General features: G+C 48.0%; 1 protein-coding gene across 1 annotated transcript; it reads right to left on the bottom strand.

Annotated features, from left to right (window-relative positions):
• Positions 1-4,822: 4,822 nt before the first annotated feature.
• On the bottom strand, positions 4,823-7,122 carry LOC128706965 (protein mab-21). The gene is made up of 2 exons (XM_053801913.1): positions 6,375-7,122; positions 4,823-5,172 (listed from the first exon to the last, which is right to left on the bottom strand). Exons 1-2 carry the CDS (start codon positions 7,120-7,122, stop codon positions 4,823-4,825), a joined length of 1,098 nt encoding a protein of 365 aa, XP_053657888.1.
• Positions 7,123-16,395: the final 9,273 nt, after the last annotated feature.

Genomic DNA, 16,395 nt, shown 5'->3' with positions numbered 1-16,395 from the left:
CTGGCTGATTAATGGTTCATAAATCGATCCCGTCGCCAAACCATTCGCGTGCGTGCATTTTTGAGTGTCTTCCTTATCTGTTCTCTATCTGCGTTTTTTGTTTGGTTTGGTTAGTTTTCGTTGGTTCTGGTGGTTTATTCAAACGTGGGAACTAAAAGGTAGCCACCAGGGAAAGGATGCTGGACGAGCTGGAGCATTAGCACTTAAGCAGGGTTAAGAGATCGAAAAAGTTATGTATTTGTATATGAGACGCCGTAATGACGTGTTTTCTCATCTCCAGAATAATTCTAGATTTTCTTGGAGGGTTTCTCAGGTCTTGAAGTAAATTTGCTTGTTGATGTATGCTTTATTGTACCAAAATTTAGTTATTCTGAATTGTTTTCTATAGATATTTGTGAGTTCCAGAGTAGTTTGAGGTCTAATCTTAATTTGGGTTGATTATTGATGTCTAGACAGTGGACGAGATCGTAGGGTTGTAGTAGAATGCCGTATTACTGATGGGATAGTCATTATTCTCAGTGAGTAAGTATATAACCGCAAACAATTACTGTTTCATAAGACACCTGTTGTAGAGTGGTTGCATACCACGAAGAATTAAAGGAGATTCATAATATAGATGGATGGATTCAACCACAGGATGTCAGGTAGGAGCTAATGTCAGATGGCCAATCTGTTGTCTCTACAAACTTTCTTCATGTTTAGCACAAACAACCAATCGAAACTGTGTTGAAATGTATAAGTTATAATTAGACTATCTCAATGTAATGTAGGGGTATGAGGAGGGCCTTCATCATCATTATCATCACAGACTTCCAGCCAACAGATGCAGATTGAAATACTGAGCGAAAGACACTTAAGTACATAATATGTATGGTCCCCGAACTTCAAAGAAATTATTCCCTCGGTTATACGCATCACAACACTAAGTACTGCGGAATATTCAATGTATGTGACCATATCACAGATCCTGCGTGGAGTCCCTAAGGTGAAGAGTCTTTAAAATATCTCTAGTGGAGCGAGACCGTACAACTCACCAACTCGTTTAGATATCGAGTCGTTAATAATCAAGTTAATGAGACTCTGTAGAGGAGAAGAACTCTCTATACATCTCTTTCTTCAGAATGAATTAAGAAGAGGTGGCACTAGAAATACTGAATATTGTGTAATTAACTGAGTACTGTTAAACTTCAACAAAGCGCTGGAATATCCAATCTATCCGATGCATTTGCCCTCCATAATTTAAAATTTTTCATTAATAGCGTCCTCTTCTATTTGAATATCCACAGGTATACCCAATAGAAGATAGGTACATAGGTACACCTTATAGAATAGATATAGTAAAGAACTCTCCAGAGATAAAGAGATAAAAAAGACCTGATAATTAAATAAATCGCTTGATAACTAAATATTTTGGTGATTTTTTGATAAGTTGAATACCTTGAGCAGGTGTCTTAAAAAAGTTTTTGTCTAATGTATTACCAGTACTCGCGGAAAATTTTCATTATTTTCAACATATTTGCTAAACAATAAACATAACATTCGTTCTATAAACCGAATCACTACCAGCAGTATACTAAAAAAGAGAGTGTTGGTGCTGTGAGACGAGAGATTGTTCTAGCATCTGTGAGTGAAAAATAAAGAGAGTGGGGGACATCTCCTTTCTCATGTATCACGGCGGTGATGGCTGAACCCGAGAATTGATTTATCGCTCTCGGAGTGCGAGTGGGGCATGCTATCAGATACGCCATAAGCGGGACTGCGCATAGCGCACGCTACTGGACGTATTTAATCCATCTGCGATAGACAAAAGGTATTACGGGACGAAGGTGAACAAGTTCGCTTCCTGCGACTGCTAAAAAAAAAAAAAAACAACCGAAGAAGCGTACAACCGAAGGGGAAATATGATACTTTACGCTGGCAGAAGCAAAAGATTCGACAGGGCAGATTTAAGATTCCGCTCTATTGTTATCGCTCATTATTGTTTGCTGTGCACCGTGAGCCCTTTTCGGTGCGTTGCAGGGTTCTTCCCCGGCGTGTAGGCTGACCGTGTGTGATTTGTACCGGTGTAATAAATGAGGGATGGAACATTTGTCGCTTGTGCCGTGTGTATACACACTCCGCCCGTTACTAACTATAACCTCCCCATACACAGGCTGACTGTGAAAGGGGGCTTAAAGACTCGATAAAACAAACAACAGCAACAGCACGCTGTACGCTTCAGGAGCGTTATCCTTTTGTGGTTGCTTTTCATCCTGGGTTTTTTTTTTTTGGATCAAGCTCATGTTTGCACGATGCGGAGGGACCGCCAGAAGGTGGAACATGTGGAGTGTACACACATCCCTTACCTGCCAGATCAAATTGCAGTTTGCTGATTTAAAATGAACTTCGCGTCGAGTAATGGTCCAGGTCCGGCTGACGTTGACGTGCCCGGGGTTTTGTTGGAACGGTTTACGGGCTCCGTTTCGAGTCGATTTGTTTGTTTCCTGTGTTCCAGCAGTTTGACGTAGTGTGCCGTAGAAGCCTGTCGCCGCACATGCAGTCGAACGCGCGCCACACGCGGACGTATATGGGCGAAAGTGCGTGTTAACATTGTTCGCTTTCCGATTAAGCGTTTTATTGGTGGAGGATCACAATTCTGTGGCTGTTGTGCTGTCGTCTACACATTAGCCAAAACGTGGACACCGAACACCCCCCCTCGGTGGACATCTTCTTGGTCCGGACCGTTTGTTGTGGGCACCTTTCACCCGGGTTTTTGAATATCGAATTTTTATCGAACCACTACGATTAGGCGCGCGTATACTGATACCTGCTGCGCATTTCTCTCTCTCTCTCTCTCTCTTTCTCTTTCTCTCTCTCCCTCCCGCTCACTTCTCCTGGTTCGTTGGGAACTTACACTTTTGTTACGTGTGCTTTTTTTTTTTTCTCTCCTTCTCCTATTCGAAGTTAGCAAACGGCAACAGCCTAACGCCTTTTTGGACGCACACGGCCGCACGGGAGAAGCACGAGAAATTATGAGCCCAATAATCGTAAATTGGTTTGTACGGCCGTTGAAGCTGTCAGCGTTTATTGCGGCACGTCGGACGCTCGGAGCGTCTTCAACCCGTGCAGACGGTTATTAGCCCGTCCGATTATAAAATTGCATTTCGAAAAGGTACCTGTTGGGTGTTGTCCACACTAACACACGCGCCCATGCTTCTACGCACGTATGAGAAATATTTGGTTGTCGTCGTTCGCTTCGGGCAGTTCGCAACGATAACGAACGCCCGATAAGCGGTGTTGACAGAGAGAGGGAGGCCAAAAAAAAAAAGCAAATGAAAGCGGAATGAAAACAAAACCCAACCGCAAAGAATGGCAGCAACAACAAGAAAAAAATGACACCAAATCAACTAAAAACCCATCAAACCCGAATGGTAAATGTTTTCAAACAAAACATTTTGCGCGGCGCACGATTTCGGGCAGACAAAACGGATAATTATCGGGAATGGGTTGTGCTGTTTGTGATTCTGTTTTCGGTTTCACCACACCGTGTGCGTGTTTGTTTTTGTGGTGGATTTTGACACTTTGTGTCACTTGTTTTTTTTTTTTTGTTGGGGAGGGAAAGGAAAATTGGCAGGCGGAGGGGGAGGGCGTAATGTTTGGTACACTTTGGCGGGATGGTTTGAGAACGAGCTCAATTGGGCTTGTTCTGACGTACTTTAACACTTTTCATTAAATTCCGATAGATGGACACGATTTGCGTAGCATTTTAACTGTTGAACTATTGCTGGTGTGCGATGTTTTTTAATCCGAACATCTTTGTACGGTAGCTTTCGATGTGTTGTTCCAGTGACATTTTCTTTCGCCTCAGAATATCAACCGACTAACCCTGCATTTCTTGATTTCCTTTTCTTTTTGCACAGAAACAAAAAGGTATTGAATCGTTTATTTTAAATGTAAATTGTTTACCGCCTTTGTCTATTTCAATATCGTTCCCTTTGGACACGAGATTGTGAATTTCACAATCCGATGGTGTCCAACCCGGGTGCCGCCGGTTGCACACGGTACACGAAACAACGATAGCGTCCCTGCCCTTTTCTACAACGTACCCTTACATGCTAGTAGATTTGATTCGGTTTTGTTTAGCGTATTGCGACCAAGACCCTAGGATTACTAGGCGGTACTCACAGCGTTAGCTGTGCTGCACCTTGCAAACCTTCCTACAGCGACCCCCGGTCGGTGCTGGGAACGTTTTGGTCTGGACGAAAAAAAAAAAAAGAAAGGAACGTAAGCCATAAAAGAGAACGTTTGCTTTGTGCGGGTGTTTGCCACACTCTGACTTGCTTGCGAGCATCCCCTGTCGAATAGTTCTGCGTTTTGCTTGCTGTGCTTCCGGCTTGGGTTTAATTTGTCAAACGGTGAACGCCAGATGTAACTGAGGCAGCTAGCAGTGTGCATAAATACCTTCCGTTTCTGCTTGCTGCAGACTTAGTCGGTGTCTGCGAATACTTTGGAAACAAAAGGATGAGCTAACGAGTTCACATTTGGCGGTGGAATTCAACTCCTACCTCCGGTAAAACATCCAACTTTGTTTAGTAGATTAAAAACACCTTTAAGATATAAGTTATCGACGAATTAGCTTAGTGTGTATAGTATACGCGCATAATAATTTAGTACCTCGCTAGAGTTAGTAGTACGTACGGCTCTCTCTCTCTCTCCCTTTCTCACATTATTCTGTTGCTTCTAAGTGCCCTCTGGACAGGTGAGGCGAGTACGGCCTGCTTTTGCACCGGTCCCATGCTTACCAGTTTGCTTAGCCTACTGCTTAGCGCTACAACCCTCCACCTTACAGCTCCTCGAGGCATCGCGAGTTCGTGAGCATGATCCGCGTCAACCGCCATACCTGCTTCGACGCGTTCTCGAGCGCACCGGGCGATTTGCCCTTGAACAGGTCCATGTTTGGCAGGAAGTAGTGCGGACACCGGCGACACTGCAGGCAGGAGATCAGCTGCAGAAAGATGCCGTTGATGCGGTCACCCATGCAGTTCTCGTCCCACTCCATCTCGCGCGGGTGCTTCTCGCACTCGTACAGCAGCAGCGTCTTCATCACGTAGGAGGTGACCGGGTTGCCGGGCAGATCGAGATGCCGGTCGCGCAGCGTCTTGAGGATGCTGAGGCAACGCCTTCGGCAACCACCTGCGGGTGAAAGTTGGAAGCCACGTAGATGAGGGGATTAGTGGGTATGCAGTCAAACTCTACGTCTAAGTGCTAGTTGGGAGGGACGGGGGCAAAACTAAACTATTCTGCACACGACAGGACTGGTCCAAAATCCCATCTGGACTAATGGACTAATCTCTCGTACACAGGACTGACTATCCAGCGATGGGTCAATTAAGTCAAAGAAGGTCATAACCGATAGGACTAGACCCTCTTGAGGTTGTTGTGCCCAAGAAGAAGAAGAAGAAGTAGGGGAAGGGGAAGAAGAATTGAGAATTGATACTAATTGAGATCAAAGATGTAAGGGCAAGATTGCAACAAGAGTAAATAATTGGTTATTCGTTGGAGATCCTCCAATAAATATTCTTCAAGATATTCACTTTGATACCAAAATAAACATTCAACAAATACGAGAATTAGTTGATTCTGTTTGATGGTTACTTAAAACTGTCAAATATAGAATAAAACTTCATCTTGAACATGTATGAAAGGCTGCAACATAGTGCTTCTGTTTTCACCGCTTTACCAACGCTCCTCAGGAATGACTCCAGAGGTTCTGAGGTCTCACAATACCTCTCGCCAACCAATGAATGGCAAACGCAAACACTGGGCAATAAATCTTACTAACGCTCCCAAGCAAGTAACCCATTCTGAAGCAATCTCCAACCTATCCCTCCAGCCACTATCAGCGGTCGCTGAGATGCGCTGCCTTTTGGGCAGGGTAACGCTAATGCGCCGCGGATATCTTAATGTGGATACGAACGTTAACTCGCGTAACGGCGGGAGCGGTGCCACGACACGATCTACACGCGTTAGCCGTCGTGCATGCTTTAATGTCGATATTAAGACGCATTAACTAGAGCTAGTTCTGGGGCGGGCAGTCGATATGGCAGGCGTTCCGTGAGGCAAACGAGGCAGCGCTTTTGCAATTGATGTTTTTACATCCATTAAGTGGAGGTTAATCTTGGATGGTTTGTTTTTGGCTGTTGATCTAGCGATGCACTATTATCTGTTTGATGAGTTGTATGTTGGTGCGTTCGAGTGTTACGGAGGGCCATAAAAAAGAGTAGTAAACTGATCTTTGAGCAGCCAAAAAGCGAATGCGCGAACAGTAGTTTTGGGGTTTGTGGTATCTAATGAAGGTAAGGATCTTTCTCGCTAGTCGTGCTGCAGTAATTCACCTTGTAGCAGCTTGTTTTCGGCCTCGGTAAAGCTGAGCACCCAGGCATCGCCCTCCATCGCGGAATTCTTCCCCTGCAGCGCGATACACTCCTTCGACAGCATGTCGAAACCCTCCGTCTTCACCTCGGACACGATGTTCGGATGCGGCCACGGTATCTGCGGCAGCGGCCAGTGCGAAGCGGACCGCGGCCAGAGACCGGCACACTTGAACGCGGGCGTTATTTGCACAATGATGCGCTCCCGAATACGCAACTTCACCTCGGTCGTGTCGGCAATCATTTTCACCGAATCGCGGTACGAACACTTATCACAGGCCTGGGCGACGAGCGTCTGGAACCGGGACCGGATCTTCCGGGCGGACAGGTAGCCGGACGCGGTGATGAACTCGACCCACAGCGACATCGAGCGTTTGCGGCCGTCGCTCAGCTTCAGCACGGCACAGCCGGGCAGCGTGCCGTCGTCGACAAAGTTCAGCACACCCATTTGGTTGAGGTAGATGATGATTTCGAACTCCGTCGGCGACACGACCTCGAGCCCATCGTAACGGCCGTTGTAATCGTTGAGCGAGGAGATGAACCGCGGTTCCTGCACCTCCACCTCCTTGAGCACGTCCTGCACCACCCGGCATACCTCCTGGATGGTTTTGTGTATCTGGGCCTTGCGGGCCTGCACCCGGTCGGCGCAGTACTTGTTCATCTGGTAGATAAGCTTCGACTGGACCGCTATCATCTCGGGCGGGACGAGCATTTTGGCAGGTGTGACACGGAACGACGGTAGCACTGCAGGGAGCACAAACTGGGTGGATCGCCGCACCACGGTGGCGGTATGATGCCTCTGTCACCGCCTAACCTAAGCACACCCGTCGAATGTTCGCACGCGCTCGATGCAGACAGCAGCGCATCGACGCTGCAGCGCGTTTGGTTGATGGGCTTGATTGGTGGGGTTTTTGATACTGCAGTTGACACGTCTCCTTCACTACCCACCCGACTACAGTCGCCGGCACTCTCTTGGGTCTGTACGATCCACTCGTCCGGGTCCACTTTTCCGGGAATTTAACCACCCCCGGACAAGAAACCCTTCCCGGTTGGGCACTGTTTTGCTTTGTTTTTTTTTAGGAGCTTCTCCACGTCTCGCAACAGGCAACAAAACAGGAGAAAAAAAAAACTACCCAAAAACACTTGCACACTGCGCGTGGGTTTTGCTTTCCCCCAAAGCACCAAAATCCAATGATCCAGCACCAAACTATGTCCGCAACTGCCGACTCATCACTGTTTCCTACTTTTCAGCACGAGCACAAAACAAACGGCACGGCGCAACGGTTGCAGAGTACCGACGGAATTTCGACGACCCTGCGTACCCGGCAACCACTCGAACGTTACTGACCGACGTTTGCCGCTCGTTGCGGTTGCGTGCAGCGAGCAGACAGGGTCGCGGGTCCGCGGTCTACGATTCGTGGACGAGCTACGCATTCGGGGCGCTGCGTGCGAGTGTGTGTTTGTTTGTGTTGCAGGATATCCGTGCGGCGTGTTCATTCCGTCGGTGTAGGCCACGCCCACTTCGGCGCTGCAATGCGTTTTCCTCCACCATCGCGTATACTGTTCCGGCACGCGGTGGGCATTGCGTACGACGAGCGCTGGTATAGAGGGGTCGTGCACGGATACAGATGAACCCACCACTACCAACGGCGCGACACACAGCGATCGATAAGTTTCGTCACCATCAAGCATCGTTCGCGCACACGGGGAACGCTCGAATTTTGCCTCCTTCAAAGCAGGGTCGGTTCACTCCGAGGCGCTGACTCCATCAATGCGATACGCACTGTAATTATCTGCAATAGACCAGCCTGAATGGGACTGATACAGATGAACTCCTCCCGCCGTCGTGCGTTTCATTCCCAGTGCAGATGGATGCTGGAGGCTGAAGAGTCATCGGGGGCAACTCCCCGCCATAAGAAGTTTAAGCAATCGAGAGTGGGGGGGGAAAAAAAGACAAATAAAACTATCTGCTCCAGCCTTTCCAACTGCTTTACGTTGCGTCCGGTTGGTAAAGCGCAAAGGGGACCGGCACGGAAACGGTAGCGAACTTTAAGGAGATGTTAAAGAGGGCGAGATAAAACTTGAATAAAGTGTTGATGATGACGATTTTGTATGTTATGTTTGCTGTTGTTGCTTTGCTTGCTTCGCCACGCTGGGGCTGTTACGCTACTCCTTCCGCTCCGCCGCACACCAACTGGAAACGGAATGGTGGCATGGGATCTTTCACACCACATTGCTGAACCCCCTCCTCCCCACCCTAAAAACCGTCCGTGTGGGACGTACACGGGCACGGGATGGTCGGTTTGAGTGAACGATACTGACCGCACGCGCGCTACCGCTTGTTTAGCTGTTTGCACTGTGTGTGTGCGCCGGTATTTCTTGTCCTCTTCCGATCCACGCCCCAGCCGAACACCAACGGTGTCCCGGGCTCTTCCGGGCCCGGCACACTAAATCCTGCTTTATATGGCACATTTACAAGGAAATTATGGCTACATTTTACTGCTCCGTTTGTTCCCCGGAAGCAAACGAAGAAATAATTTCATGAAGACCCCTCTGCACACACCTCCCCCCATCCCCATCCTCCCCTACAAAAGTCCTTATATACTACAGCATTTATAGCCCGGCGTGTTTTTTTTTTGTTGACTTGGTGTTTCCTGGTTTATTTCAACATGCGCTCCATCCCATTGCCACACAAAAAGGATTTATTGCTGTTGCGTGCGCTCCCCATATACCAAAAAAAAAAAACAACATGTCTGCCATGTTGGGATTTTTTTTTGTCCTCTGTGGGGGCTAAACGAAGGGTGATAAAGCACACCGACCCGGGTCCGGAACCCTCCCACACGGCACGGCAGCAGCGAACCAATCCAAACGCTGCAAACACTCCGCCGGGCGGCGAAGGCACAACCGAAATTAAACTATCATAATTGCCGCCCTCAATTAAGATCATCTCGCCCGGAGGGAGTTGCTTGTAATCTGGTGCTGGTGCGCGTTCCGATCGCAAGATGACGGACGTGGAATTGGACCATAAAACCCGGCACATTGGCATCTGGCAATATCGTTTCGTAAATGGGTAAAGCGATCGCGATGGAAATAGAGCCGCGTTTGGGGGATGATTAGCAGTGGAAGGAATTTATGACATGTCGCTTCATTGCTCACTCTGATACGGAGGGTCTTGGCAATGTCTGCTTAAAAGAAATAACGAGTTCTTGGTGTATCATTCATGTACAATTGTTACCATAAAACTATCTCCTTGAATCAGTGAAGGAGCCTATTCGGACTTGCAGGACTCAGTTGGCAGTTGGTGGCGATGGTGACTTTATTGCCTTCAGACATTTAGTCTATTGCACCGATGTGGATCAAATCTAATTTGGATGTGGATATGGAATATGAAGTTCGGTAGGCGTCGTACAGACCAAGTCCTAGATGTCGTCTATACCTAGTGGTGGGAATTCTGGAGTGAGTTTATGAATCCAATCCGTCTCCGAAGCTGATGCAACCAGTTTCAACTTCGAAAATAATACCAGAGTCGACTCTGGATTACTCTGGAGTTAGCTCTCCGAGTACTTCGAAGGCAACTCCGGATTTGATTCTTCAATACTCCGGAGATAACACTGGAGTTACCGGTGTTTACTCGGGAGTTCACTCAGATGCTATCTCCAGTGTTATTCCTGGAGTATTCCAGATTCCAATCTGAAGTTGGATGGGCAGATTTGATACTCGATATCTTGGAGAATTAGGCAGTCTACTAGCATTTGCAAAAAAACCAAAGTTATTAATGGAATGATTAATCCAACTCCAGAAAAATGGATATTACGCCACACTAGTCTACACGTAGACCTTATATTATTCTAAGGACCTTACCCAAGGACTGGCGATGGATAGCGGAATAGACTAAATAAGAATGAGGAAGTAAAATGCTCAATCATTCTCACTCTAGATGTCTAGAATTTTTATATCAATTTGGTTATAGTTTTAAAAAGAAGTCCACGCTTAGACCTGAGAATAACACCCGACAATACTGCAGTAAGACTACGAATGAAACCAACGATTTCGCTGGGTAATATTCGGGGAGATGCGTGGCACGACCTCCTGAAGCAGCGCGGCCTGGTTAACTGGAACTGCGCGATGGTCAATGAGGTCGTGATCGTATCATCTGATCTGCAGCAGAGCAGCAGAACGAGGTGGTTGGGGAGAACATGCAAGGCAAAAACAAAACAAGCTCCAATAAAAAAAAAATTATATATATCTCTGGAAAAGATCCTACTCACCGAGAAATCGATCGTGATGATCTTTCCATTTCCGAGCAGGGCTCTCGTCGTCGGTGGTTTGGTGAGGTGAGCCTATATAGAAACAAAACCGGAGTAACCCACGGGCCCCGTTGCGAGAACGAAGCGAAAGTATCAAATTTCATCCAATTAATAGACACCAGCAGCTCCAGAGGTAACTGGCAGGGAAGGCTTATAAAAAAACAACAACAAAAAAAACCCGGAGCGAGGGTGAACGGGCAGTGAACAAGCGAACGTTGACAGAATGATTCTGTAGCAGGCAATAGTGCGTCTTGGAACGTGTGTTTGGAGCAGTTTGTGGGGGGGGTGGGGGTAGCTCATGCTGTTTCTGACAAAGGGAACAGCATCGAGACGCATCAAAACTAGCCGGTTACGGTGTAACTCCCCCGCGCCGTATCCAAACTACACGAGATATACAGAGAAACGAAACAAAAAAAACACACATACCAACAACCTCCGGAAGGTATGCCAACGTACGAGACCAAACCAACGCACCCGACGACGGAATGCCCCCACAATCTTGATGGCAGTCCCCGAAAGGCGCCTGCACCCCGTGGCGTTCTGTCTAACGATTTCTCGTGGCATTTCTGGGAGACCTCGACGATGGACCACCGGCCACTTACCCGGTTGCTCCGTTAGGAGCGTCTGCGTACTATTGCACTATTGCAATCGCCAGCGTTAGTGGGTAATTTATTTCTACGACAATACCGCACAAGTTTGTAGTGCCGCATGGATAACAATGTGTCAAATGTCACTGCGATGCACACTTAGACGACCACTGTCAGAGCGGTCGTCCGGATTGCTCTCCACCGTTAGGCAGGAGCGTGGAGCTGTAGTGGTACAGGAGAGTTGTTTGCGTGCATCAGAATCCATCTCGCAACCAACTCGTGCTCAGCAAAAATGGAATGGGAGAATAGACGGAAAGAGAGAGAGAGAGAGAGGAGGAGGAGAGCTCGCGTGAGCAAGAGAGGTAGATAATTTATTAAATATAAATAAATGGGACACTCGCTTATTAATCATATCCACCGCACTGTCGTGCGCAGCCAGTTCGTGTTTGCTCCGTCGCATCCCGACCGACCCGACCCGTCCAGCGCCCTTTGTCCCGCCGGGTCGTCGTCCGACGGTTTTTCGGATGATTTGTTTAGACCGCGCACATACTCATCCGTCCCCGGTTTTCGAGGCGGTAATCTTTTGCCGGCCAAAGGTGTTTGCCTATCCGGCGATGTAAAAAATCGATCACATCACAAGTGTTTAGCTTCCTTACCGCACTGTACGGTTCGCTTTGTTTCGACCGTTCGGTGCCTTCACCGTTCCCGCCATGTTTTCGACCGCTGCTTTCGTCATTTGACAGCCACCGCGTTTGACCGCGCCGGTGCGGAAGGTACGAGTACCGGATGAAAAACGCGCGACATCGAAAACACATTACGCCGAGGGGTAGGCGAACGGTGTGCCTATCGGTCGGACAATAATCGGGCCCGGTTGATGGAACCTGCCACCGTCGATCGCCCATCGGCCGGGAGATGGATTGGGAATGCCAGAACCATCGCGGCTGGCGGGCTTTATTTTCCCCGGGCAAACCGATAAATAAACATTCCGTTCGAAACGGCTACAGTAATGGATCAAATGTGGACATTAATCAATCGAGCGCACCGGCCGAGTGGGCTTTCGGGGGGGGATTCGGATTTAGACCAATGAGTTATTTGTTTCGTGTGCGACTGCCAGAGGTCACGGTAAGGCAAAGAACCTGCAGGGACGATCACCGAAACAGCCATCAAAATCATACCATGGCACTCTGCGTAGCGTGCGCATGATGTATCGCGTAAATTCATACTTAACTTTTCGAACCGCACGTATAAACGGTGTGTCCAGCGGCGAGTTAGTAGCCGAGCTCTTGGCAGGCGAGCTGTCAAATCGTATCGAAAGCAGTTCGGCTTCTTCTCGGCTCCTTAGTGAATGACGCCACAGAGAGAAAAAGCGCTGCTAGTGTGCGAAATGTCATTCCCGTAGCGTTCCTTAATGGATTAAGCTGTTTTTTTGTTGTACTTTGATGGCGCAACGCAGTTCGCCGCTTCATTTTCCGCCTTTTATTCACCCATCTGACAGCTGGCGGTTGAAATACGTCATTATAATATTAGTGCACAAAATGCACGGCGAGCTCCTGGCGGGAAGTTGGAGGTCTAAACAGCGCGAAATAATTGCTGGGAAACGTTACCCAATTTTCTCCGAATAGTGGCGCTAACTTGTCAAAAAAAAAAACACAGCTGCTCCAGACTGACTTTTGTGTGTTTGGCGCTCGGGTTAAGCAGCGGATAAGTGGGTTCAGCGCATCGCATGCGGCCTATTAGCAGACGCTTCCCGGTTGTTTCGTGCATGCCCGAACGTATGCAGATGTCTGGCGTGTATTGTCCGGTGGTTTCGTTATTAAAAGCTTGATCTTGCCTCTCCCGGTCCACCATACCCCGGGGCATCGATCATCTGCTCGTTAGCGCGGCTGGTTCGGCACGGTAAATCATAAACCTGTAACCGCAACAGCTTCGGTAGCATATTCAATTGCGTCCCAAAAGTACACACTCGTTGGCCACTTGTGCCGGATACCCCCGGTGCCTGATCAAACACCCATTACGTACTGCGGAAATGGGGGCAGGGGTGCGCTGATTGGCATCGGTGGCCTCCCCCCATCACCACCGTTTGTATTTAAGTGCATGCCACTTTTCAAAAATTACCCAATTTCCGCAGACCTGTTGAAAGCAAATAATGTAATTATGCTCGTAAATGCAGACGAAGAAGCGAGTGCAAAAAAAAAAACAAAACGGAAGGAAAAACAAAATCCCAAGTTCAACCTCAACTTCAGGCCGCGCAGAGCAATTACGCCCGGCAACACACCCTTATTGTACTTGCCGTTGGGAGCGTCTCAAAAATCTGTTTTGCAGAACAGCTCCGTGCAGCAGAAATGTGCAGCGCACTGCTTGGAGCTGTTTATTTTGGAGGGTTTCCCATTTTCCCAACGCCACTCCGCTCCGAAATGTCTTACCAACATTTCGCCAGCTAGAATGCAACATTACGCACGATGGGTTCACTATCACACGGAGGCTTCCCAACCATTCTGGACGAGCCTCGTTGGGGCGCAACTGCTAGTGGCGTTGCGGAGCGTCCCGGAGTTTGCTGCGTCCAGCAATTTCCGCTGCCTAAAGCCACCGACACATGGCGAATGGTGTTCGCGTTGCGAAATTTCACCGTCCTAGCTGTCAGCTTTCACCAACAAGAAGCGCCAAGAAGAAGGTTGTGTTTGTTACATAAAAAAACCAAACAGTAACCTTATTTCTGGAGGTACTTTTGGTAGTTTTTTTTTTGAGAATAATGTTGAATGTTTTGGGTTTTCCATAAATTTTTTGCTCCAATATTAAAAAAAAAAGGTAAAAGGGTTTGAGAATTTATATATATAGCAGATGTAGGGTTGAGGATCGATTAAGATAACAATAAAACTACAAGTAGAAGCGAGAGAACCAAACCAAAGGGAAAATGAGGTGGAACATAAAAAAAAAAAAACGACGCGAGATGAAGTAATTAACCGCATGAGATGAATCTCATTTTCCGGCCAACTTGTGACAGGCCGCCCAAAGCATAGTGGGGCATAGCTCCAGTATTTTTTTTTTTTTGCTTTTGGAGTAGTAACGAGCGAGAGGCCTCTGCTTGCTGCTGGAAGACGGCTGACGGCCGTGCCGTCCGCCGTCTCAATTTCTCCCATGGCTCGACATGAGAAATAGGCGACAAATGTTTGCATCAATTTCAACAAACAAAGCATAAATCTTCCCGCTGCCATCCATTTGTAACCGATTCCGGGAACCGGGATCTTTCCGGATCGCGAACACGGCCAACGCTTGGCTGGTGGAAGCGTGGTGGATCGTGCGAGAGGAAGAGCCCTTCGCGTCCCGAAAGGGATTCCTAAGAATAGATCTCACAACCGACAAATGGGCTTCGAGTTTACTGCCGCCGGGAGTGGGTGTTCCGAAGGCGAAGGTTGGGCGAGACAACAGGGGGAATTGTAACGAAAATCTACAAGTTAATATTTTATGCCTCTAATGCTTTTTATAATCATCGTAAATATTATTTTTATTCTCTCAGGACGCCGGCAAGACTTCTGCCACCGACGGCCGGTTCTCACCGTGCAGACGCCCGGGAACAAAGTGATCTCCAAAGATCACGAGCAGTCGAGCGCGGTCACATCGCGTGCTGGTGCGTGTAGGAGTGTGTGATCGATATCGGCGCCCGGCGACGACACGAACAGACCAGCGAGGCGCAGAGAAATTGATGCCATGCCAGGAACTCGTGCAGCAAAGGGAACAGACAGGAAGGAGGAACGGAAAAACGAACGCGCACCGAGCAAAACCCTTGACAGGGTTCTAATGAATTAGAAACGGTTCCGTACCGTGGCAACCTTTATTTCGGTGACCGGGCGAAAAACCGTCAACATTCGACGTAAATGGCGTCATCGTGCGGTTTACCATGCTACACGGGACACGGAGACAGCGAGAGATTTAAGTGAAATAATTAAAAATCTATTTCCAACGATTTATGAAAGTGATGGGCGCCGGGATCGTAAGATCTCTGACGATGGGCACGGATAGAGCTGCGTCCGCGTACCTGCGTTATGTGTAAGCGCGTTCGCAACAAATCATCTTGATAGACGCGAGGATAAGCTCCGAACCAGCCAAGATATTCATCTTGCAGCAATGAGTTATAACATCATTGAGGTTTGATATACTTTACAGCTGATATGTGATATCCTGGGCGTACGCAGACACCTTCAGACTCTCTTACGAATGGTTATGTTTGCCTCGTTTAGTATTCTTTATGACATTTGTCAACGCAGGAGTACGCATTCTACCAGCTGATGTACAAGATGCTCTCTCTCTGCTCTGAAGACATCCCGCAGAGATGTTGTCGGCATCTCGAGAATGCATTCTTGTGGATATGTCAATGTCAATTGATCGTGTCACAGGGTTTTCCGTACCATGTATTGTGAGAAATCTCAAATACCTAGAGAAATTCTTGATGTTGTACAGAAGACCTCAGTTCTTAAGGAGATGGAACATCTCCTGAGCACAATAGCTTCAACATGTTGCAGCTCAACACACGATTTGAACTTATTTGGAGCAATGAAAATAATCAGTACAGAATCAGATTCTAGTGAGGGTTGACTCCGGATGACTTCGACGCTTGAAATCCCCAGTTCCAACTACACCCTCGCACCTCACCAGCGATTAAGCTAACGAGCGTTAGGTGTCGCTCCGTACGCGGTGATAAATAAATAGGAAATAAATTGCCGTCAACGACGGTACTGTTCGCGGTCGCATTAAAAACCGATTCCGGGACGCTGACAGGACCGCAGACAAGGTGGCAGCACCGCCGGAGGTCTGACGTGCGGGCGCCAAGTACTTCCGGGGGGGGAGGCACGAGAAGCGTTACCAGGGGGCAGGATGCCAACCGATGTGAGAACATTTGTATCATGATTTTTATTTGAAACCTTAAATACCACTTAGGATTAAGATGTCAAAGTGGCTTAAGGCGCACCCGCGCATTTTGCCACGGCGTCACCGGTGACTACGGGCGCCGACGGTGCGCAATGTTGCCAGCGCTGTCCTCCGGGTGATGGTGCGCGCCGGATCGTTTTCTTTTACTCATTTCCCACCTCTACCACC

The sequence above is a fragment of the Anopheles marshallii genome, chromosome X (assembly GCF_943734725.1).
Source record: "Anopheles marshallii chromosome X, idAnoMarsDA_429_01, whole genome shotgun sequence".
Lineage (NCBI taxonomy): Eukaryota > Metazoa > Arthropoda > Insecta > Diptera > Culicidae > Anopheles > Anopheles marshallii.
Note: the sequence above shows the minus strand (reverse complement) of the source record. Positions and strands in the feature narration are given on the sequence as shown.

What these genes read in the sequence shown, in the direction of transcription:
- LOC128706965 (XM_053801913.1), bottom strand. Translation starts at nt 7,122, where the DNA reads ATGCTCGTCCCGCCCGAGATGATAGCGGTCCAGTCGAAGCTTATCTAC. An exon ending in CGAAAACAAGCTGCTACAAG is followed by an intron (nt 5,173 to 6,374) that starts GTGAATTACTGC and finishes TTTCACCCGCAG; the next exon opens with GTGGTTGCCGAAGGCGTTGC.